We start from the raw sequence: 23,530 nt of genomic DNA, 5'->3' as shown, positions 1-23,530 counted from the left end.
TTCAGCGCATAGCTTTTAGTTTTCGTATGGATCCTGCTTCCTCATCTGAGCTGGTTTCCAACAGAAGTTGTGGATACATTTTTAGCACTTGATTGCTGAACCATGTCCCAAGTTGAGCATCAAGTTGAAGTCATACAGGCACACGGACGGCGACAGAGAGATTTCTATCAGGATATTTTTGGTTTGGTGTTTGACTCTCTGGCAGGGCCATTGTAGAGGAAGTGCTAAAGACATTTCAAACTGCCAGAAAGGGAAGCCAAGACATGACAGCAGGAAACAACTTCCTGAGGCAGAATGGAGATCCAACCATTACAGAGGAAGCAAAAGACTTTGAGGAGCTGGACTTCAGGCAGAATAAGAGGAGCGCTTCTTACATAACTGGGTGGATTTTTATGTTGTACATCAAACACTGGGGGCCCTCAGTAAGTAAATACTCTAGGGAAGGGGTTGAGTTTGAAACCCAACCGGTGCTTTGGCCAAATACAACAGTCCAAAGGAGCAGACTGAAGAACTGCCACTTTCTATGGTTGAGTATTGAAGAGCTCAACTGTACTTAAAGCTTTTAAACTGGCTTTTTGTTCATTTTGGCTGTTTTGGAAGTGCAAATCCTCTGGGAACAGAGGATTTGCTCAGTGCTGAAAGGAACAGAGACAGACAGTTATTCACACCTACGGCCAGTTTAGACTCATCCAGCCTAATCTCACAGAGTTTCCAGTGAAAATGCACGCAAGCATTGGGAGAACATATGAAGTCCCCTGCTGGCTGGTGGATAACAACATTGGTAACCACTGCCCCACTGAGCTGCCTTAAAAAACAGTGAGAGAGAGAAAGAACATCTGTATGCTCATAAATTAATGGCTGTTAATTATGCTGATTGTGAGTCAGCGGCTGCAGCAGGATATCATCACTTTCACTTTACAACACTGGACCTTTAATAAAAGTGCCAGCAATACCTCCTTTCAACATTATGATCTGTTACGACAGCTGTTTTCTGGGGGAGTTTTTTGTATTAAGTTTAGGTTTGAGCCAGCCGTTAGACGATTAGCACCGCCGCCTGCCTTCCTTCACGTCTTCCTTTCCCCCCTCTGAAATCAAAACGAGATAGTCAGACACATGCGCAGCTCCGGTCTCGTGTTCTCTGAGGTTATCTGCCCGTGATATGCGGCTCAGCAGTCTTTGGGACTTTTCTGTGGGGGTGCAGTCTTGGCTTCACTCAAAAGCAGTTTCTGTGGTTGTCCTGTAAGCAAACAATGGGGTATTGTGGTACCGGATATAGTTCAGATAGACTCATTCAGGAGTCAAAATAGAGAGAAAAGTTCTTTTTGTAGTCTGTGAGGGAAAACATTGGAGTGTAAGGCCTGATAAGGACCTCACATGCCTTGTTTTTAGTCTCCTGCTAAGAACAGAGGTTTGCTCAAATATGCCTGCACTTTGAGTCTTTTCGAGGCAGATCTGTTTGATTTTCCAACGATTTATTTAGAAGAGCTCATTTTTCACAGTTGAAGGCCAGAGGATATTACCAATAACCACCAACAAAAGCCTGCTATCATAACACCTGTCTGTAAAAGCATCATCAATGTTTTCGGCTTTCAACGCGTCTTTTTATGGCCACGCCGCTTTGGGACTCACAAACACTCACTGTTTGCTCAGCTTTCCGGGAGCTTGACACACCACCGTGCCAGCCCTCTGCAGGCTATCTGTCAGGCTTCTTAGCTGTCAGGAGGAAGAAAAAGGAGTTCAGCTGAGTTTATTATGATGAGCATTCCTCCTTAGACGGATCCTCAACTTGAACCACATGCACAACGACTGAAGAGAAAATGAATACAGTCTGTTAAAACGGGTTAGACTTTCTCTCTGACAGTGAGCCTTAAACAGGTCATCTTTGGGCCTTGAAAAATCTTAAACACAGATTTGAGATCCTAAAATCTTTAATAAGTGTTTCAAGCCAACCATGGGATATATCAGAATTGGCATAAAAAACATGAAAGGGTGTATTTATCCCACCTTGTATTAACAGTTCAGGGTGGCAGTGGTGTAATGCTGTGGCAGCACACTTTGGGCTACTTAGTACCGCCGAGGAGCGTTTAAACGTGCATTACCTGAGTAATGTTGCCGACCATCTCCATCCCTTTATGATCAGAGTGTACCCATCTGTTGATCGCTGCTTCCAGCAGAATAATCCATGTCACAAAGCTCAAATCATCTCATGTTTCCTTAACATGACAGTGAGTTCACTGTACTCAAACAACCTCAACAATCAACAGATCTCAGTTCAACACCTTCGAGATCTGGTGAAATGGGGAGATTCCCATCATTGATGTGCAGCAAGTCTGAGACGCTGTCGTGTCAATATGGTCCAAAAATCAGAGAAATGTTTCCAGCAAGTTGTTAAATCTCTGCAATGAAGAACTGAGGCAGCTCTGAAGGCAAAAGGGGGGTGGGGGTGGGGTGGGGGGGACCAAACCAGTAGCAGAAAGATGCTGCTAATGAAGTGACCATTGAAGATATCAGAGTGGCTGTAGCTCAGGAGGTAGAGCAGGTCATCTACTAATCGAAAGGTTAGTGGCTCAATTCCTGTCTGCTCCAATCTGCAAGTCGAATATCCTTGAGCAAGATACTAGACCCAAGTTGCTCTCCAAGGCATCGATCAGAGTATGAATGTCTGTTAAGGTTACACAGAAAGCACTTATGTAGAGAAAGCATAGATAACAGTGAATGAGGGGAGTAGTTTAATGTGCTTTGTGTGCTCAGGTAGAATAGAAAAGCCATATATATAACAGTCCATTTAAAGAACGTATTATTGTTAGGGATTATTCTATCATTGCTTTTTAACCTCTCTACGTGTCATTTCTGATAATAACTACTGTAGCAAAAGTAAAGGTACAGCTGTGAGGGGAAACTGTGACTTCATGGTTTTGAATATATCAAAGAGGGTCTGTTGTAAAAAAGGTGGGATGGAGCTGAAGCGGGGTTTAGAGGGGAGTGGGGTTGGACAGTTGGAGGTGGGCGTGTGAAAGGCTGGACCAGTCAAAGCTGGAGTTTAAATATAGGCATCAGAACAGCAGTCACTTGTTGTTTGGCTCTTTTTTTCCCCCCCAGCCACCAAACGGACCAGTTTGTGTTGTTGACTGGTTTAAAAACCTCTAGTTCTGAATGTTCATGGCGCAAAACAGCAAACATCTGGCATTACAAGTCAAACTGCTTTTAGACTGTCTAAAAAACCTATATAAAATACGGCTGCTTTGAAGTGCTCTACATGACTTTCCAACGCCCCTTTCCAGCCGGGTGTGGCCTTTTTTCTTCTTCCCAACAAGCTTTCTCATATCTTAGACTGAACTATGTTTTTAAAAGTCAAAAACAAAAATGTGAGGCCACTTAAGGCAACTTTTTCGACTTCTTCTGGTCTTAAAATATTTGAGATTTCCCGGGTCCAGTTTTCCATGAGAACAGCAGCAGTCAGACCATATGGGAGCCAGATCTGTTTGAGAACAGTTCACGGGCTGTTTGTGTGTTTGCTGCCAGCATTTCACAGCTCTGTCTAAAAGCACCTCACTTAAGGAAAACAAATTCTCACACAGGGGCCCCTTTAATGGACTGACGAGGCTAAAAAAAACAAGTGAAAACTGATTTGATATTTTCCAGCTCGGGAGAATAACAGCACAAGGAAAGCAGTGTTTGCCCATTCAGGCGTAGTCTTGATTTAAATGTACGTTTTTAACATCTCATGGGATTTACTCCAATTTCAACCCTGGTGCTGAAAATACAAAAAGACTGAAAATGGTCAAATTTAGAAATACTGAATGCCAGCTGTTTGCATGACGTCCTTCAAATTCAAAAAAGGTTTTCACTTTTTTGTCTATGTATAATAACTTTGTACATTTAATGAAGCAATGCAATATTTCACATTTATATAATTAAAATGATGTTTCAAGAGTACAGAGGTGTGAAATTAATGCTCTTTTTCAGCATTCGTTTATTAGTGCAAGACCTATTCACATGAAATTTTCAGGGTTCAAAAACACATTAAATCTATGTTCAAAACTGCAGAAAAATGAGCAGCATGACTTCAAAGTAAAGGAACATCTAGAACTAAACTGATCTGTCTTCATTCCAGACTCGTCACCTACCAGAAAAACCTGGAGCATAATCAAAGAGGAAACCCAAGAGAGGACGCCCGGAACTGTGATGCAGGTGAAATCCTATATCAAGTAAGAATGGGGAAACATTCACCAACCACGTTTTTCATGTTGCAACAGAGTGTTACACTTTGATAAATTTGCCCCTATCTTCTTGTTCTTTCTTAAATAAACATGCTGTTGAGCAGATATTTAAAAGACAATCACATTTTTCACCTCTCTGATTTTATTTGTTGTTTTGCACCCTGCGTTTCAGGAAACAGAGTCCACGGCATGATGCAGAGAAGAGATAAAAACTAAAGTTACACTGTGTTAGGCACACTGGGCATTTTGATGAAGGATGCTGCAAATAAAGCTTATAGGAAATCAAAATTAAAATGATTAAAATGTCCATCACACAGACTTGGAAGCAAACACAGTCGAGCGTAAGCAGATTTGTAGCACAGGCTGTTTCTATATCAGAGCACAAAACGGAAATTTGTATCCTGTTGGGAATGGTGAGAAAGGAAAGACAACGCCAAAGTCAACCCCAAACCTCCACAAATAGCCTCTAAACGTATTAAGAGCTTGCTGTTTTTTGCTTTCTTTTTTAGAGATGATTTAATTTTATGTTTGCACGAGAGGAAATGCCCTGCTGCTCGGTGTTTGTAGCAAAAAGAGTAAAATCAGTAAATACAAAAACCTGCCTCCAAACAACATTGTTTTAAAATACAAGCTTGGACACATACAGTAAACATTGACTGTAAACCACAAGTTCAAATGTCCTGAAGGAAATCCTTTCATAACTGTTCCTACAAAAACATTGCTGCTTAAATCTAACAAACTCAAAAGTTGAAGATGCAGTAAGAGCAAAAACATAGAAACAAAGCTTTTATCTGGTTACCTGCTGAAGTTTTTCCTCAGAAATATCACATCAGCCTAAACCAAGCATGCCTCAAGAACACACTGATCCTGAAACCAATCATCTGTTTCATGACGAGCACAGACAAAGTGATTAACTAAAAAGAACAGTCTGTGGCCATTAAGGCCATTTTGTTCACATAAGAAAATAACTATCGCTCTCATTTTATTTATTTATTTTTTTAAGATACCTAGGACAAAATATTACTTTCTTTGTTTCCGAATCACTTCAGCTTCACCCCAGAAATAAAAGGTGCATCTTATTTCACCCCAGTTTGGCTAAATATCTGTACTTACTGTGTTGCTTCATGTAGATCACTTTAATAAGAGCCACTGGTGAAAAACATAACAGTGAACACAAATCAAAGTTCTTCACGCGATTTATGGGACGACATTATTTCCTCTGCATTCACAAAGGACGGTTAAACTCTCTTTACATTATACACCCTGCTTTGATCATAAGATATTCCACTTCCTGTCAGTGTGAAGAAGTTTAACTGAGACATCTTAATGTGAGAAAAGCACATCTCAGTATTTATAAATGATTAAGACATGCTGCCAGAGTAAATGAAAGAAATCCTTCAGTGTGAGTAAATTAATGTGTAAATTTAGGTCTGTAACTAATTTCTCAGACTGTGCAACAATTATAAAATCTCAGAAAGCTTTTATTTTATTCCACTTTTAGGCTAGTTTAGTATTTAAAAGAAAAAAGTAAAAAAAGAATTACCTGTTTTGAAAAGCCCGGGAAGTCTTTATCATTACCAAAAGTTGTAAAACTTATGCAAACATAAAGTCGAACATTTATGGGGGTCCAGATTGGAGTCTTCACCTGGCTAATTCTGTGGCTAACCCTGCTGTAATATTTCCATTTGATCACAAGGTCTGGGTTACTTCACCCAACTTCTTGAGAAAATTAGATGAAAGCTGTGGAAACACCAGCACAACCAGTCTGGAATGATATGAGATGCTGTCAAAAAAAAAAAAAAAAAGTTTTGCAACTCTGCCAAGAAAATAAATCTAAATTTTAAAACAGTGACCAATTTGAATTAGGCCTCTTCCTTATTCAAGGTCGTCTCCTTGTGCCATTTCTAGATCACGTCACTGGGTGACTTCTTCCTTTTCCCTTAAATGAAATTCATTTTGAAGGATCCCCTTTTTGAACAAACCGAGTGCTTAGTCATTGGGCTGATGGGGTAATATCAATAATCACGTCACACGACAAGCAGAGTTCTGTTTTTGTCTTTATTTAATAAGCTGGTTCATAAATAATCACACATAAAAGATTCTTTCAGTAGTTACAAAGTGGGTAGCAACTTTAGTTAGCGCCTGGAGAAAAAAATAAAACAAATGAAGAGAAGACTTCCGGCAGGGGGAAAGTTTATGGAGAGTGATCTCAACAACTCGGGAGTTCATAAAGCGGAGCAGAGAAGACTGAGCCGACGGGAGGTTTAAACATCCGACTGGTGTCCCATCACGTTCCCGGCAGCCGTCGCCCATCAGCAGACTAGCAGCAGACAAAAAGGCGGCATGCGTGTCGCCGTTCAAAGCACATGCCCGATTTTTGTTTCTGTTCTCCAGTGTTTTCAAAACAGTCTTGAAATGAAACAAAGGGAAGGGAATGTATCGGGAAATTAAAAAAAAAAAAGAAAGAAAAAGCACAAGCTACATTTTAGGCTCACAAAACAAACTGAAATAAAAGATGTTGAAGTGGCATCTTCTTGGCTCGACTTTCTCCTCCTCCTCTCGGGAGCGATGGATTTACGAGAAGGTTAAAATGTTTGACAGTGGTTAAAGAGGCGGCAAGAGCCGCTGCAGGATGTTTGTTTTTTAGCAATTTCATTCGTTCATTCATTCATTTCAGTAACTCGTTATTCTTTTCTAAAACTACCTCTTCCCTCCCCTTCTGCTGGTCTAGTCACAGGTGACCAACAAGCTTTGATTTGAATGAGACCGTTTAAAAGAAGGGTAGGAAACTCGCCTCGCTAAAACTGGTCTGATGCAGCGATGGGTGTCCATTGCTGGCTAACACTAGCTTTCACTCTATCAGGTTACAAGTCCTTTCACGCTCTTGTTTAAGGAATCTAGTGGTCAAAGTTTTTCTCAGCGTGATGGGAGTCTACTTGGACACTTGCTGCTGAATGTGCTGCAGGAATTCATGATAGGAAGAAGCCCACTCTGACCGGTCCTCCACCAGGTGCTGGAACAAAGTGGCTTTAGCCGAGGCATCATCTCTGCAGGAAGGGAGGAAAAAATGCATTAAAGGGAAAGAAGAAACTGGTTTGTACATTTTAATGCTCTGTAAGTCTAAGAAGTGTTGGAATCTATTCCACATAACTTGAAGCATTGCTGACATGTCAGCTCTTAAACACAACACTCTCCTGCATCTTCTACCTCACTGACTCTGAACTGACAGCTGTTCGTACAAATCCCCAGCATGAGAGTTTTTCTCTAAGCGAGTTTGCAGAGCCACCTCCTCAGCACCACCTATTCAGCAGTCAGAGCCAAAGCCCTCCCTGTCTGTTTTTTTCTTCTTCTTTTTTTTTTTTTTTTTTTTTAATGTCTGTCTTTAATTTCAAAGAGACATCCACGAAGGACGAGTTCCCAGGCTGGGCGAGACGTTGCTGGCTTCTCTAACCCGACTTGCAAGAGCAGAAACTGAACATCTGATCTGACGTCTGGTTTCTCTCTCAGAGCTCGCAACTGCTTGTAGTCAGACCTTGGCTTTACTTTGAGAAATATATTCCCAATGCAAAAAAACCCCCAAAAAAACCAAAACAGATTTGCCAGAATGAAATGTTATAAAAGTGACAAAACAAGAGCTATTAAGGAGCCGCCTTGAGCTCTGGAGATAATGTGGTGTGATATTTTTATTTATTTGACATTTAACAGGCTTTAGAAAGTCCCGCATAAACAATAAAGATGTAGCTCTCTGCTGCTTAGCCGTCTGCCTCTTTCGCCCCTTTGTTGCTATGCTTATAAACAGCTCATTGCGCACCTCTGCATTGTTTAACTGATACCTACAGTGTGTCTAAAAAAAAAAAAAAAAAAAAAAAAACAGATGACGGTCTTACGTGTAAATGTCATTCTGCCACGTAAGCGCTCTGACAGCAACAGGCACACAGCTTTGATGTCTGGACCGAAAAAGGGGGAAGCACCATCAACAAGGCTCAGACGGAGCAGAACATGAGCTCAGTCAAACCAGGACATTTGACACCTCCATACATACTTGTACATATACGCAGAAATACAGGGGTCGATGCTTTAAATGTACTTTTTATGCTGTAGTAATCTCTCTGAGCCAAAAGTTCAGGTTGCAAACTACCCTAAAAGCTGTTTTCTTCTACTCTTTGCTCTGTATGATCTCACAGAGAGCAGGATTGGCTAACACAGTCACCTCAGGCAAAGCTCTGGCCAGTCAGAAGAAAACTGGCTGAAAGGGAGAAAACCTTAAACAGCTTGTGTCCCCCTGGGAATAAACTGGGTGCATGTCCATGAGATGAAGTCTTTAAATGCTTTGTCCCTTCCTTCACGGAGCATCAAATAACACCAGGAGTCTTTCAGAAACATGGTGTTAATTCTTAAGGCTTTTAATCTGAAAAGTGATGTATTCTTTATGCCATTCTAGTGTCCGACTTCCTGTCCACATCATTCTGAATGATGTCGAGTTGAGAGCTGCTTCTGGGACACTTCTGAAATGTTGAAGTACAATCTGATAGAACTGCAAGCCATCATTTCATGTAGAAGGGTGGATTATTGTGAACTATGACTCATGCAGAGCTACTCTAGCAGAGTTCAAGTCCAAACACGGAGGTGGAAATGAGGAGAATAGATCCCCTTTAACTATACATCCATTGGCTTCTCTGTCAGGTGCCCATCCGCTTTTTCAAATATTCAAACATTGCTTCCTTGAATATTTTAGCCACTCTTTAAAGTTCTTGCACTTTTAATATCATTAAAAAAACAAAAACAAATCAACAACTGAGAGGTTCGAGGTCACAGAGAACTTGAAACCACTTCAAGAGCCATTTTTAATTCTTTTGTCAAATCTCTCTCGTAGTTCCTGTCATTTCAGATCATTAAGTCCTGCCATCACGCAAACATCTGTTCAAATACCACTCAGTGCATTTTTACTAACATGTCATGTAAACATGTGGCTAAGCAACAATGCCGTGCCACCAAGAGGAGGAGAGAGAGGAAACCGAAACAATGCGTTCCCTGCGGATGACTTTACCGCCGCTGTCAATCTGTGACCTCAATGCTCACTTTGTCTTTGTGTTTACACTTCGGAAATACTTTTCCGTCAACCTCGTGCCGATCTCTTCTATATGAAACTGTCCACACCTAGTTTCTGTTCAATGCCAATCAGAGAAGCTGGATTTATGAGATTCCAGGGAGGTGACGAAGCAGAAGGGCGAACTCTGAAAGTGCAGTATCAGACAATCGTAATGTTCTTTATTTGCTTTATTTCCTCATGAACCTCAACAGAATGTCAGATTTAATTTGGCCAAGTAGCCGATAGATATAAAAAGGCACCTATCACATGACTGGAACATTAAAATTACCTCTGAACCCGGAGGTTCACAGGAATGAGAGATGATTCTTTTTAATTTGAAGTTTTATTACTTCCAAAAATTATTAAATTGCCTACTTTTTTCTGTCAGTAATAAGCCAGCTCAGTGTCCAGTAGTAATGGCTCACTGTGCAGCTGTGCAGACACAGCATCCACAGAGCCTGTGCTCCAGTTTAAGTGAAGTTTTAGGATTTCGTCAGTCTGTTAGTTCGTACTCATTAGCAGGTGTCTTTGTGTACAGTTTAAAACACAGGTTCAGGCTAACATGGCGGTGGCCCAAACACTAATGCTGAACCTTCAAAATGAGTCCAAAATCAGTGGTTGATGCCACGATAGGCTGCCCTGTTAGGAATTATATTTCAAATCAGGGATGTCAAAGTTATGTTGCAGTCATCAGATGGTGTGAGGCTCTGTGTACCTGCAATCTTTTATGACATGTGAGGCCCTGAGGCGACTTTAAACAAATAAAACAGAAATGACTGCTCGCTTGGGGTCAGCAACTTTCTGTGTTCCCAACAGAGCACAATCCCTGCTTTACACTTCAAACGTCATTTTTCTGCAGTTCCATCTTTGGTGACAGAGCAACTGAACACTTTTTCCTTTAGTGACCTCAGATTTTGTATTAAAGCAATATGTGAGATCCATTTCACGCAATTAAAAAAAAAAAAAAGAACAAAACAAGCTGTCTATGTATATCTGTGACTGCCCTGAAGAAGAAGCACAGTTTCCAGTGTGTTTGCAAACAGTCAGATATGAGTCCAGATGTGCGGCAGTGCTTACTTGACGACATGTATCGTGGAGCTGAACGCTCTGTTGTCGTGGAGCCAGTCGAGGAAAGCTCGCACCCTCTCAGAGAGAGGAGTCTCCAGCTCCGGAATGTGACTCTAGGAACCAAAGAGGACAAGAGGGGAAACAAAACAACAACGCTGTTGTTAGTGGCGTGTTTCAGATAGCGCAGATTCACACAGTCAACCCCGGCCATACAATGTGGTTAACGGGAACATGCCTGTGGTGGGGAGTGCGGGCTTGTAGGTGGATCTATGAGGCACTGACCCCTTGCTAGAAAGATAAAATAAGCAGCATAAACAAGTGCTGACTCGCCGTTTGCTCTGGGTGTTGCCATCACGCCCTCGGCGTGGTAATGACAGAACTTTCTAGGTGGCTGCACAGTTTGTTAAAAAAGCAGAAAAGCTACATCAGCAAGTCTGTTTTGCTGGACAAGTTGTTTTTTTCGAACTAAGTGAACAGAAACACAGCTCCTTCACTGTGGAGCTCAACTGTGAGTCATTTTCAGGGGAAACAAAATGTTGCATTGCATCATTCAGCCAGCGACTGGGCAGCGCACACACGCGCGTGTGTGTGTCAGTACAGACATTTCCCTAATCACACTTCTCTGTAACGTCCTGATGTGCTGGATGTAGAGGGAAAATAAAAGCTTCATTGTACTTCAAAAGATTAATCGTCTCTTTGAACTGTTTGCATGTGTACTTCTACTCAAATGAGTCTTACTGACCATGTTGGGGGGAATTGAAGCGTAGTTCGGGCAGCCCAAAACATCTCGGATGAACATTTCGTTGCAGCATTTGCCGATCCACAGATAAAACACCTGGACAGGCAGAAGAGAAGAGGAGCATTACCGCACAGTATACTACATACACACACTCTGACATGTGTGCGTCTTAATCTGCCATAACTAAAGAGCCAGCAGGGCCAATGTTATTAATATCACCACTCTAAACTATGACAGTGAAGAAGAAAAAAAAAAAATAACAAAACAATTATAACAATAATTTTCTCTTCTAGTTTTTTCTAGGGTTTTTCCCATAAATTTCTATTTCTTATCAATTCCCCCCTTCGTATACATCCTCCCATACATTTGACTGTTTTTCTCATAAATGTTTTTTTTTTTTTTTTAGTTTTTTCTTGTAAGTTTGTGAGGTTTTTTTTATTTTCAATAAATTTGTGGCTTTATGTTTTGCCTTGTTTGGGGTTTTTTTTGTAATATTAAAACCCTCCCACCTTTTTAAAAAAAAAAATCTTTATTGGCACCAAATATGCCATTGCACTAGTGAGAAGTTCACTCAGAAATTAGATTTGGTAACAAGTTTAAACTTCAAACATCTAACTACCCTCCATTTATTACTGATACTTTCCAGTGATAGTCTGAAGATTGGAGTGTGTCGGTTTCTTTCTGTATTTAATTTGCTGCAGTGGAAAATCACTTTAAATTAAATTATGTGACATTAAACTTAATGAAAACTGGGCTCCAGTGCTGCTGCTGATGTTACTCCGAGGCAAATAATGAGACGATAAATCCCAACTCCAGTCCTCAAGCCATCACATATTATTTCAGGCAAAGACAACTTCTCTTTGATTTGCTCTAAATTATGACCTAAGGTTTATTGCATTTTATTAAAGGACTAGATGGTGAGAAGACAGAGACGTGAAAAATATAAATGAGGTGAAATAAAGACTTCTCGGAGCTTACGTTGCCACAGTCCATGAGGAAAGCTCCATCTCTGCTCAGCCTCTCAGCAGACAGGTGGAGCAGATGAGGCTGAGGGACTATGGTATCGTTCAGATGAAGCGCCCCCTGCAGGTCAGACAACTTGTGAGCAGAGTATAAAAACAGCTTTACTATATACATGTGCAGACAACATATACATTCTAATTACATAGTGTCACAGGTAAAGCTCCCAAAGCTTCAAACAGAGAGCATACAAACATTAAAGTCTGATATTACCTAATTTAAAATATGTCTCCACTGTAATATAATCTTCATAATTCTTGTTATTACAAGTGTTTAAAAGTAAATGTTACACGTGAGACTATTTTCACATTTTTAAATACAACTTTAAAAGAAACATTCAGTGAAAAAAAAAAAGCTGATGCATATAATGCAAATTAAAAAATAAACACTAAAATAAAAAGATTTAATTACGTTTATTATGACATTTCTGTCATTGAGTTAAATCTTTGTTGTTCTAAAAGATACCACAAGCTTAAAAACACCCTTGACAGACATCACAGTTTCCTCAAACATTTCAAGTCATCTGTTTTAACTAGCAAAAGCAATCCCAATGATCCCAAACCAATTTTCACCAAACTTTCTGTGAATTTCCAGAGAAAACAAGCAGACTGGCTTTGCACTTAGTCATCATAATGTTCAGGATTAAGGCTCTGATGTGACACCTTGCCAGACGCTGGGATTCCAGTGTTTTTAGGCAAGACATCTAAGTCATCTAATGTATCTTATCAGCTTACTGTTACATTTAACCACTTCGCCAGGTATACAAAAAAACAACCTAAAATAGGGCTGTGTGATATGACCAAAATCTCATATCCCGATATAAGAATTCTATTGTCCGATAACGATATAAATCACAAAAATGTAACATTTTCTGTAAATTCTGTGAATCTCGGGCAGCTCGACTTGCGGGAAGTGTTTCCAGCTGCGCGTCATATAGCTGGAGTCGAGTGTTTTAACTGATGCATGAAACGATACATTTTTAGACATAAGTTGTAACAGCCGCCGTTTTCTTTGCGAGTATTTATTACACATCGTGCTGCGGGGAAAAGCCTGTTCTAACGTTTGAGTATAAGGTTTATTTTTTAGCACCTGGCGGCTCTTTTTTACTTCTCACCCGTAAATAATCTGCTCTTTCACGTGATTCAGTTTATTTTGAAAAGTCTCAACAGGATCTTGAGCTTTATTGTGAAAGGTTTATGTGGAACATAAACAAGCGGACACGCGATGCTGTGTCCGTAAAATGAAACAATAGATGTTTTTATATCGTCATCCGATATATATCGTTATATCGAACTGCCCTAACTTAAAAGTGTGAGTCAAGTGTGAGTCAAGCCATTAAGCACAGGTTTAATGATAAAGTTGCACTGCACACTGAGATATATATGTTAAGGATGTTATGTTAATGGGTTAATAGTAGTCATTTTGTTTTTCCCTCTCTCTACTATTCTTTAGTGCACTGAGTTATGAGAAAAGCCATCTGCATCCCACCTGGTCAGAGATGTTGTCCAGTCGGTAGAGGTCAGGATGAACCATTCGCATCAGCTGCTGCAGCGGCTGAGTCTTGAATTCGCACATGGCAAAGACCCGCTCGTCCAGCCTCGTGCTGGTGCCCGTCCGCAGGGCTTTCTGAAAGCAAACACACATCACATCAGCAGTGTTGGATTTGATTTCTCTGATTTATTACGTCAAGAATAAGAATAGAGTTCAAAGATCTATAAAAATTAAAAATGAAGAGTAAAGCTTTAGCCCCATTTGCAGAGTAAAACAAATCCTTTTGCTAAAAATGGAGAATTAAACTGCAACAAGTTCAGACAAAAACATTGTGGTAACAGTTTAACCTTTAATCACCAGGAATAATAGGCCATAATGTGCTTCTTTCAATTAAACAGTGATGTTTCTGAAGTTTATTCTCTGATTCATCAAAGGAACGCACTGTTAGAGTCCCACAAACACCTACAGGGAGGATTTGTCTCAGAAACAGGGTGTGTATGTGCTTCTGAACATAGACACACCCTGGATGTATGAATGCACACATGCCGGCTGGATTAACAGTCTTTAACCCAGGCAGTGTGACTGTGAGCTCACACTTTTCTACTGTGTAACATTTGGTCAGAGGGTGTTTTGTTTTTAGGGTTTGTACTCAACTACATCTTAAAATGCGTAATAACGTTTTGCAGGTTTAGTCAGTAAAACAAAACTCTCTCCTTTTACCTCAAAGTGAATTTAAAAAAAAAAAAAAAAAAAAACTTTCCAGAAGAAGTCTGCTAACAGGGAAAAGTGGAGGGCTGCATGCTTAAACACACATTCACAGCCTTTTCTTCTCCTTCTTTTTAGTGTATGTCATGCTGTGTGACGCGTGTGTGTTCATGTGCCGATGACAGTCAGGCAGCCGCACCTGTTTAAGGAGAGCAAGGATGTAGAGGGGGAAGAGACGCATGGCTGCAGGGAGGACAAGTCCAGACTGCTGAAGGTTGGAGACGTTGCTCTTGTAGGCGCTCCCCAAGTCCACCACCGCATTCACCAGCGCGTCCCGGGCGTCTGACAGGCTGGATGATATCGATCGATCGATGGCTGGATTGAAAAGACCAAATGAAGACTAGTTTACCTCCAAGACAGCATTTTAATCAGTTCTGAACACAAAGTTAAGTTAACAAAAGCCCAGAGTACGTCCTGATGAGTCATGTTTACAAACTAGGGCTGTGCGATATGATGAAATATATCACATGACAAAATGAAAACATCGTTTCAAATTATTCGCTATCGTTTGTTTCGTGGTGGCGCAAACTACGCTGTTTTTCATTGTGGCACAGAGAATACCAGCATTGCCAGCGAAGACGAGGCAGAACCAGGTCGCTCCAAACAGAAGGACCAGTCAAAACAAATCGAGGACCTTATTCCTAAACGAGGTTCTACCTCTGTAGTATGGACATGGTTTGGTTAAGGAAAGTCTGACACGGACTAGAAAACTGTACTATGCAAATTATGGCGCAAACCAGTCCCCACCACAGACTCAAACACAACAAACCTCTTCTACCACCTACACAATAACCACGTGAAAGAGTGTGGAGAGAGTTTACGGATGAGATGCAAAACAGAGCCGACAGGTGCACAAAATAAACCTTAGACTCAAACGTTAGAACAGGCTTTTCCCCGCAGCACGCCGTGTAATAAATACTCAAAGAAAATGGCGGCTGTTGCAACTTCTATCTAAAAATATATAGTTTTATGCATCAGTCAAAACACTCAACTCCAGGTACACGACGCCCAGCTGAAAACATTTCACACAAGTCGAGTTGCCCAAGTTCGAAAACGTAAAATTTTTGCGAGCTATATCGTTATCGGGATGAGAAATGTCTCATATTGGGATATGAGATTTTGGTCATATCGCACAGCCCTATTGCAAACATTTTCATATTTATGTGGATATTGTGTGTCTGTGGGACAGGCAAACTTTGCACTCTTCAGCTCCAATGCACAACCTCTAGGGAAACAGCGGTGGTCAACATGACCCATACAGCCACTCTGCACAGACTGAAATAAACCTTTTAATCATTAATATAAAATGCAAATGTATACGAATGTGACTCTTGAAACAGGAAAGACCTGGCTTACAAAAAGCTCTCTGTGGGTTATATACCACCACAAAGGTATCGCTACATTTCCACCCAGGGTTGGTATTTAATTCCAACTGACTGCGTGTTTTATGAAACCCGATGGAAACTTATTCGATACATTCTGATGCACTTTTTTCTGCCAACTTTACTGGAAAAAAAAACACTGACAATATCACTTTATCACTCTAATATTTTTAACATGTTATTGGATTTGTGTCAACCACGGGGAGGCTAGAGACCAACTTTCATAAATGTGTAAAAAGTCTTAGGTTAAAGGCACTGCACATGAAAAGGCGTGAAAGCCAAGGATTTAAGCTACACACTTACCCATGTTGGCTAACAGACAAGTGATGGCTTGGACGTCAGCACCGGCATACACGTCACTCAGCTGACTGACCACCGGCAGACACAGAGTGTGGACCCTGATACGTCTCTTTCCTACAGATGAATTAATAACAATCCCGTTTTCAAGATCTTTAAAGAATTTCAACCTAAATGTGTTACCATGAAAATGAGTCATTCTTGTCTCACCTTTACTCGACGTGTAGAGCAGAGCAGCCTGGAAGCAGGCCAGAGACGAGTCTGCCAGAGAGTCTTCGACTGACATCTGGACAGCGAAGGCAGAGTCTGGGTTCACATTGGCCAGGGACAGCAGGTCAGTGGAGCGCACAAAGAAGTTACCGTGAAACGTGTGGATGGATAAACCTGAAGAGGAAAAAGGCAGGGACAAAACTTGTGTTTGACACAGAAACATTAAAACGTGCATGAAGCTGCATCTAATCCGATTACCTTTAGTGCATCTTATTCTCATGACCGCCTCAAAGCCGATCTTCCTGGTGAGGTAGCGCTCGAGGTCTCTCTGGAACTTTTCCAGCTGGGCCGGGTTGTGGATGTAATGAAAGGAGGGATAGTAAAAGACGCTGCCTGCTGAATACCTGGAGATACATGCTGAGAAATAAGAAAAACAGGAGAGGATCGACATTAAGAGAATTACATGTGATTATCTTCAGTCTGTGAAGACTGGGAAGAAGAGTTCAAATACATCATTATGTTGTGTGTGATTTATAAATAATGCCTTAATCCCACACTGGACTGAATTAAAGATTAAATAATTCAATACACAGATAATATAATATTAAATATGACATAAAGATGAAGAAAGCAAATAGGTCGATGATGGCGAGAAAGCAGTTTAGAATAGGTTTCTCCTTTATTAGCCAGAAATAAGCTGTTAGGAAATTTGGTATCCGTGTCAACAGATGACCTGGTGTGTGGTTTAACAGATAAAACAAGGTTGATAACACTGGTAACACACTTTCTGGATGTTATCACTTGAGCCGAGGCCTGAGCTTCTGCAGGACATTTTCCTCGAGGCAAATTATTTCCAGTCTCCTGGTAGTAGCTGCTACCACTACTACTACTACCACTACCACTACTACTACAGCAACAGCAAAACAACAAGCTCTGACGATGATAAGCTGAAGAACCTGAGTGCAGCAGCAGTACACACTCAGAAATTTGAACCAAACCACAAAATGCTCCCAGAGGGTCATTTTAAAGCGATCTAGTTTAAAGTCTACGTATACAAATCTGCACAAAAAAGGAAATATATTATAACAAAAAAAAAAAAATAGAATAAAAAAATATAAAGAATACTGGGAGGCGATTCGCTCATTAGCATTCATAACATAAGCAAAAATGTTGACACTTTGGATACATGGACAACATGAAAGATGCCAACAGCTGACTCAATCATGCTCTCACCTAATGAGGCGAGGTCGGCGTACTGGGAGCTGAGGAGGAAGAGATCCACTCCTATCTGTTGTCCTGAGCAATCCAGTGCAAGTTTCTTGTAGAAGTCAGTGGCAGGACCGAGGTGGTGGGCTCCCTGAAAGATATGAGAGTTATTACCAGCAATTCCTCATTTCGATCACAGGACTGAGGGAATGGGGACCTTCCTGACAGCAAAAAAAGACAATATAATATCTTTTTCCCCCGAGCAAACCAAGCACATCTGTTATTTGTCATTTTCTTTTTGGAAACTCTTGTCATGACTTGTTGGCAGTTTATTCAGATTAAAAAAAGAAGATGCTAAACTTGAATAAATCACAATCCTGGGATGACAATAACAGTGGTGTTTAATCTGGGATGAAATGTGAGACAACGTTGTGACCGGTAAGAAAAGTGAGCTGTTGCAGGAAAGTATAAATACAACTCAGCTGTGAAAATGCCAGGACACAAAGTACTAATCTTTGGCTGTACTTCATCTGTCATAAGGTTCAATTTAAGCTTCACAAGTCACAATGCAGCCATGATTTAAAACTCCCATTTGATGTGAAAAATATAAAAATTAAAACAGGGCACCCGCAGGCACATGAAACAAAGTCAAAGAACAAACACCATGAACATACCGCACAGAGGTAGGAAATAAGGATGTTTTTATTTATGTCTTACTTATCAATAAATATCTAAATAAATAAAATAAATATATAATTAAATAAGGATCTGGCAGTTCAGGGTGGTGATTATTACCTGTTACAGATGAAGCACAGCAGCCCACTTTACACTAAAACAATCTGTTCATTAAACATTCGACGGCTTACTGTGTCCAAACTTTTCACTGTTAACATCCAAATAAAGACAGAAATAAGAAAAAGGATGCTGTTTAACTCCAAATAAGGAAGATATGATAAAATCCTGCATCTGCTCTTGCTCCCACTTTCTCTGGATAGTTGTTTTTTCTCATTATAATCACAAATAAAAGAAAATATAATTACCTTGGAGCTCGAACGCTGATTGGGGTCTTCTCTCGACTGCAGCTTCCCGGCTCCCAGCGTCGGCAGCTGAGTCTGGAACACCGTGATGCGGCCTCCGGTGGGTGACATGAGCTTGAAAGCGGCCTGTAAGGCAGGACCGAGAGCGCTGTGGGTCTCTCTGCTCTGGCTGAACAGCGCCGGCAGTGACTTCAGCAAGTCCTTCACCAGCTGGAGGATGGAGAAACAATACATGAGAAAATTAAAAAGAAAACCGTTTCAGAAACATCAAGAAGCAGGCACGAACATGACAGATAGAAGAGATGCAAGGGAACAAAGCAGCACGCTCTACCTCGTTGCTCTCCTTTAGATTCACCATCAGGCTGTCATGAGATGGTATGAAGACATCTGCAAAGAAAGCAGGAAAGACTATTAATGTGGCTATAGATGACACATTTCTATCAAATACACTGGAAAGGGTCATTAGTCACTCTAATAGGCCACCACCTCTGGTCTTAACTGTGTGGCAACAACTTTTGATTGTGGGTCACTGCCACAGCTCTCATGTGTCATTTTGAAGTAACTTATATTTACCATCGATGTCTGACACCACCAGCATCTGTGGCTGGGACAGCCCCTCCTGGAGATTGTAAAAGTGGATGGTGCTATCAAAGGTGAGGAAGCCCACTTTGGTACGCGAGTCCCCAGGCAACCTGCAGCAGGAAACATTGTGTCAGCCTGGTTTCTGCCTGTGACAGACGTTAATAATCAGCTTGATTAAATAGCTAACTGACAAACTCATGAAGCAGCAACATCAGGACTCACTTATCCAGGTTCTCAAGAAGTGATTCACAGAAGTACTTCAGGTATCCTGCTTCCACAGCATTGTGAGACACGTCGAGTACAAACAGGTAGGCCGCCGGCTGAGGAGGTCGCAACTGAAAAGGAACAAAAACATCAAAGATCCCTGAAGGTTTGAAAAATAAATAAATAAATAAATAAATAAATAAATAAATAATAATAATAATAATAATAATAATAATAATACGTTTTTATATGACCTTTGCAGGTGTCACTTCTTATGCATGAGCCTTCTTTTTTTCACTCTGTTTACTAAACACAACACTGCCCTCTAGTGGACAGAGAAGCAAAGTACGTGTAATATGAATAAGAGGCGTGTTTACCATGTAGTCTGAGGAGGCGATGAACTCCACGGTGGAATTCTGGACCTCTGGCCTCTTGTGTGGTTCACCATATGACCTTGTGACTGGATTGTACATGAACTCATCTGGTACTGAACAAGAATTAAAATGGCATAAAACATTAAGGCTGCAAAACATGATTCAGCAGTAAAGAAATTGCAGGGACAATATATAAATAGCTTGACTGGACTTGTACCATCATTGACCCGGTAACACAGGTTGCACTTCCACCTGCGCTGGTCCAGAAAGGTGACGAACGGATTGATGTAGGTGCGGCAGGAACGACAGCGCACGATCGTGTTTGATGTGATCACCGGTAACTGCTGCAGAGAGGCAAACGGGGGAAAAAGGCTTAGAGAAAGATGGACTAACTTCCAATAAAAAAATACAAAAGACGTGTTTATGAACTTTTCATGTGTCATGCCTCAATTTTTTGGCCTCCACTTTCTTTCTCCATCCCATGACCCTTTCAAAACATTCTTCTATTTATATCTCAGCAGACGGCTGAATAGCACTTTGTTTCCTTTTCTGTGAGTGTGGTTGAAAGAAAACAAAACAAAACTGCAGTTCTTTTCTCCTCTTTTTTTTTTGGTGTCAATCCATTCTTATGACTTCCGCTGAAGCACCAGAGTCACCCAAAATTTCTCCACCTTTTCCTTAGAACAAAGTCTGTTTATCCTCGGGTACACCTGAAGGCCACAACAGAGGTTTTGGGACTACTTTCTTTCTCTGCAATTTACTAAAAAAAGCTAAAAAATTATTATCAGACCAAATGCTAACATAACTATAAAATAATTGACATCTATGTTGATAAACAGTTGAGTTGAGCTGCAGTAATTAAATAAAACATGACACTGATAGACAAGATTTTGAAAACTTGTAATTTCACACTTGGGTTGGATCGCAACAGTAATGTGTTACTTTCACAGGCGAAGTAAACACAGATGTCGAGAAAAACGCCTCAGTAGTGAAACCAAAATATCTTAATCACCTCTGTTTACTGGTTCAGCTGTAAGGTTAAACAAAAACTAAGAATTTCCACCTCTCTGGGTATTCGAGTAAATGGGTGCCAATGCAAAGAATTTAAATGTAGCTTCATTTTTCTTGTGCCATTTTCCATCATGATCAAATACATCCTCCCTTTCTTTCTTCTCATATCTGGATCCATGCAAAGAGACATCAGTCTAAGAAGAGATGCCCAAACCATCCCCACTCCTCCCACTGCCTCTAGGTGGTGCTTTTCAAAACAGGTAATGAATGTTAATGTTAGAGCGCAGACAGCCTTTGGGGAAAGAACAATTTCTAGTTGGTTAGACTATTAAACTAGATGATACCACAGTATCCTTGGGAGATCAGAGAAGACGAGGGACATGAAGTTCCTCATGATGGGGCATACACCCATATTTGGGCTGCATAAGAAGGGAGGACCTCGATGTAATACAGAGTCTCCTCAGAGACCGCAAACAATGTCACAAGCTGAAGATTTAAATGCATCATAAAGCCTCACTAAACCGCCTCCAAGAAGAAATATATCAGGATACTCTGGAGTGAGCCTGCAGTTTGGTGCCAGATACGTCAGACTACACCAAACAGCTCACAGCTGTTTACTGAGACACTGTAGACTTGACTGACTCAGAGGAAACACCAAATTACATTCAAAATCAGGAAATACTGTGTGGGTGTAGCATATGATTCCAAAAATAAATTTTCATAACATATCCTTAAACTATCAGAGTTGCCAAAATTAAAGCTGTAGGCAGAAACTGCAGAGCAGCATGAATGTCTGTTTCACACGTCCACAGGATCCACACCTCTGCAGTCATCTACTGTAAAAGCAACACAGCCTGGGCAATTCTGAGATATCCTTTTGAAATACACACTCACAAAAACGACGAGCCAACAACTGACGCTCTGTCAAACATTCAGTTATTTAACCGTTAGTCCAGGAAGTCAGTGCCAGCCTGTCTTTCAAGCACTTTCCTATTGTCTGCCGCTTCACACCTACTGAGACGTCTTCACCTCACAGCTCTATAAATACCCTCCCTTATCTTTCCTGCACCTCTTCATCGTTGTCATTCTGCTCCTCCTGCTGACTGGTCACGAGTGGAAAAAGACAGCTACAAAGGACCCAGATAGTATTTAAACACTAAGTTCCACCTTTCTTTAATGTAAAACTGTGTCGACTAATGTGAAATACCTCTGTCAGGGAAAAAACACTCTGCTCTGCACAACATATTTTGCATTTCACAGAATGAATCGATCACACCTGTTCGCTTTAACAAAAAAGTATCAGAATAAAATGACTCTTGATGAAGAAACTCAAACTATTGCCTGCTAAAAGGTACAGCAGCATTTGTGCCCTAAACAAAGCTTTTGTATGTTCAATAAATAAATAAATAAATAGCAGAACAGCTTCATGCAGTGTTTGAGAAGGCAATGAAAAAAACAAAGACCATACACTGCTTAAAAACAGAACTAAACATTTGCCGACATCTTAACTCCATAATACCAAAATCTGAGAAAAATGTTCTTTGAGGGGAATTTTGATGTACCTGTAGATCTCTGAAGGGGTGGAGGAGGAGGCCCAGAGGGAGTCTGGCTTTGTTGAGTAAAGCCTGGGTCTGGGGAATGCTGGTCAGAGTACACCTGAATGTCCTGATTGGAGAAAAAAAAAAAAAAGACAAACGAATGACAAAATATACTCACAGATAAAAATATACGAAATGAAAAAAGGTTTAAATAATGCAGTAAGAAAACACAAAAACCATGAGCTTAGAAGTTGAAAAAAAACCAAAAAAAAACAACAACCCGTAATTGCATACTACTGTTGTACTATTTTAAGAATTTATTTCTGTGATACACTGAAAGTAAATGGCTAAATTTAAGGACTCAGCTGCCACTCAAAATTTCCCTACACCAGACTTACTGTGGACTGCAGTTGACTTTCTTAAGGTCGGGGCTGAGGTTGGGTTCTGGAGCTTCCAAAGGCCTGGGGGGCAGCAAGTTTCTCTCCTGCAGCAGGTTGATTGGCCTCAGGGCCTCGACCTCCAGCTCTGGCACACCACTCAGCCCGCCGAGGGCTGCGGACAGCTCAGAGAGACTAGGGAAGGGCTGCAGAGAGGGACGGATGGTTTCCACACCGCGAACAAACAAACAGCTCAGCTTACAGCCAAAATTCATCAGGTGGGCTATTTTATAAAATAATGTCTGTGTAGTGACACCTTAAACATTTATTTATTAAGTCTGACCAGTCAGTCAGTTGTGGATTATGATCAAGTCTAGAAGTCTGGCAAAGTCCAGGGTCAGAATCCTGAACAGGTCTCTGACTCTGTTATAAGCCAGCTCATAAAACTAGAGCCTATCACCAGAATTGGTCAAAGCATAGATGAAATTTAAAAGCCTACATATGCTTACTTAAAATCTAGTGGGGGCAACAGACAGTCGCTCTAAGTGATGGGTATCAAACGCAGGTTGGGTTTGCCTTTATCCAAACTTTTTACACACGAAAAATTAGACAATTTAATATAAAATCTGAGAAAATAGCCTGAAAAAAAACTTTCAAACAATCCATAGATGTGCAAAATATTAATCAACATTTCTGTTGCAGGCTCACCTGTGAGTACTGCTGGTAGTTTGACTGGCCATACAGGTTGTGGGAGGGGGAGGCGTCAGTGTGGGACGCTGGTCCCTGCCGATAACCTGACTGCATGCCAGGGTAACCGTAACTACCGTAGGGCTGAGCCTGGTTGGTCACATTGCTGGATGGGGGCATGGATTCTGGAAAGAGAGACAGTTCAGGAGTACAGTAGTGTGATGTTAAGAAGA

General features: G+C 40.8%; 1 protein-coding gene across 1 annotated transcript in view; it reads right to left on the bottom strand.

The window, feature by feature from the left end:
- Positions 1–6,264: 6,264 nt before the first annotated feature.
- Positions 6,265–23,530, bottom strand: part of sec24b (SEC24 homolog B, COPII coat complex component) — a 28,567-nt gene continuing 11,301 nt past the window's right edge. The window contains exons 6-24 of the mRNA XM_084953852.1: positions 23,319–23,482; positions 22,632–22,816; positions 22,258–22,360; positions 19,902–20,028; positions 19,688–19,797; positions 19,329–19,441; positions 19,098–19,216; positions 18,856–18,911; positions 18,528–18,734; positions 17,515–17,638; positions 16,540–16,698; positions 16,282–16,455; positions 16,078–16,188; positions 14,532–14,707; positions 13,625–13,762; positions 12,095–12,199; positions 11,120–11,212; positions 10,387–10,490; positions 6,265–7,267 (exon numbers count right to left, since the gene is read on the bottom strand). Of these exons, the coding sequence (XP_084809978.1) occupies positions 7,153–7,267; positions 10,387–10,490; positions 11,120–11,212; positions 12,095–12,199; positions 13,625–13,762; positions 14,532–14,707; positions 16,078–16,188; positions 16,282–16,455; positions 16,540–16,698; positions 17,515–17,638; positions 18,528–18,734; positions 18,856–18,911; positions 19,098–19,216; positions 19,329–19,441; positions 19,688–19,797; positions 19,902–20,028; positions 22,258–22,360; positions 22,632–22,816; positions 23,319–23,482 (2,483 nt within the window). The 3' untranslated portion in view covers positions 6,265–7,152. The remainder of the gene's footprint in view (positions 7,268–10,386; positions 10,491–11,119; positions 11,213–12,094; positions 12,200–13,624; positions 13,763–14,531; positions 14,708–16,077; positions 16,189–16,281; positions 16,456–16,539; positions 16,699–17,514; positions 17,639–18,527; positions 18,735–18,855; positions 18,912–19,097; positions 19,217–19,328; positions 19,442–19,687; positions 19,798–19,901; positions 20,029–22,257; positions 22,361–22,631; positions 22,817–23,318; positions 23,483–23,530) is intronic.

Source organism: Perissodus microlepis, chromosome 2 (assembly GCF_051167445.1).
Source record: "Perissodus microlepis isolate ML-2025 ecotype Zambia chromosome 2, ASM5116744v1, whole genome shotgun sequence".
Classification (NCBI taxonomy): Eukaryota; Metazoa; Chordata; class Actinopteri; order Cichliformes; family Cichlidae; genus Perissodus; species Perissodus microlepis.
This window is presented reverse-complemented; position numbering and strand designations above follow the sequence as displayed.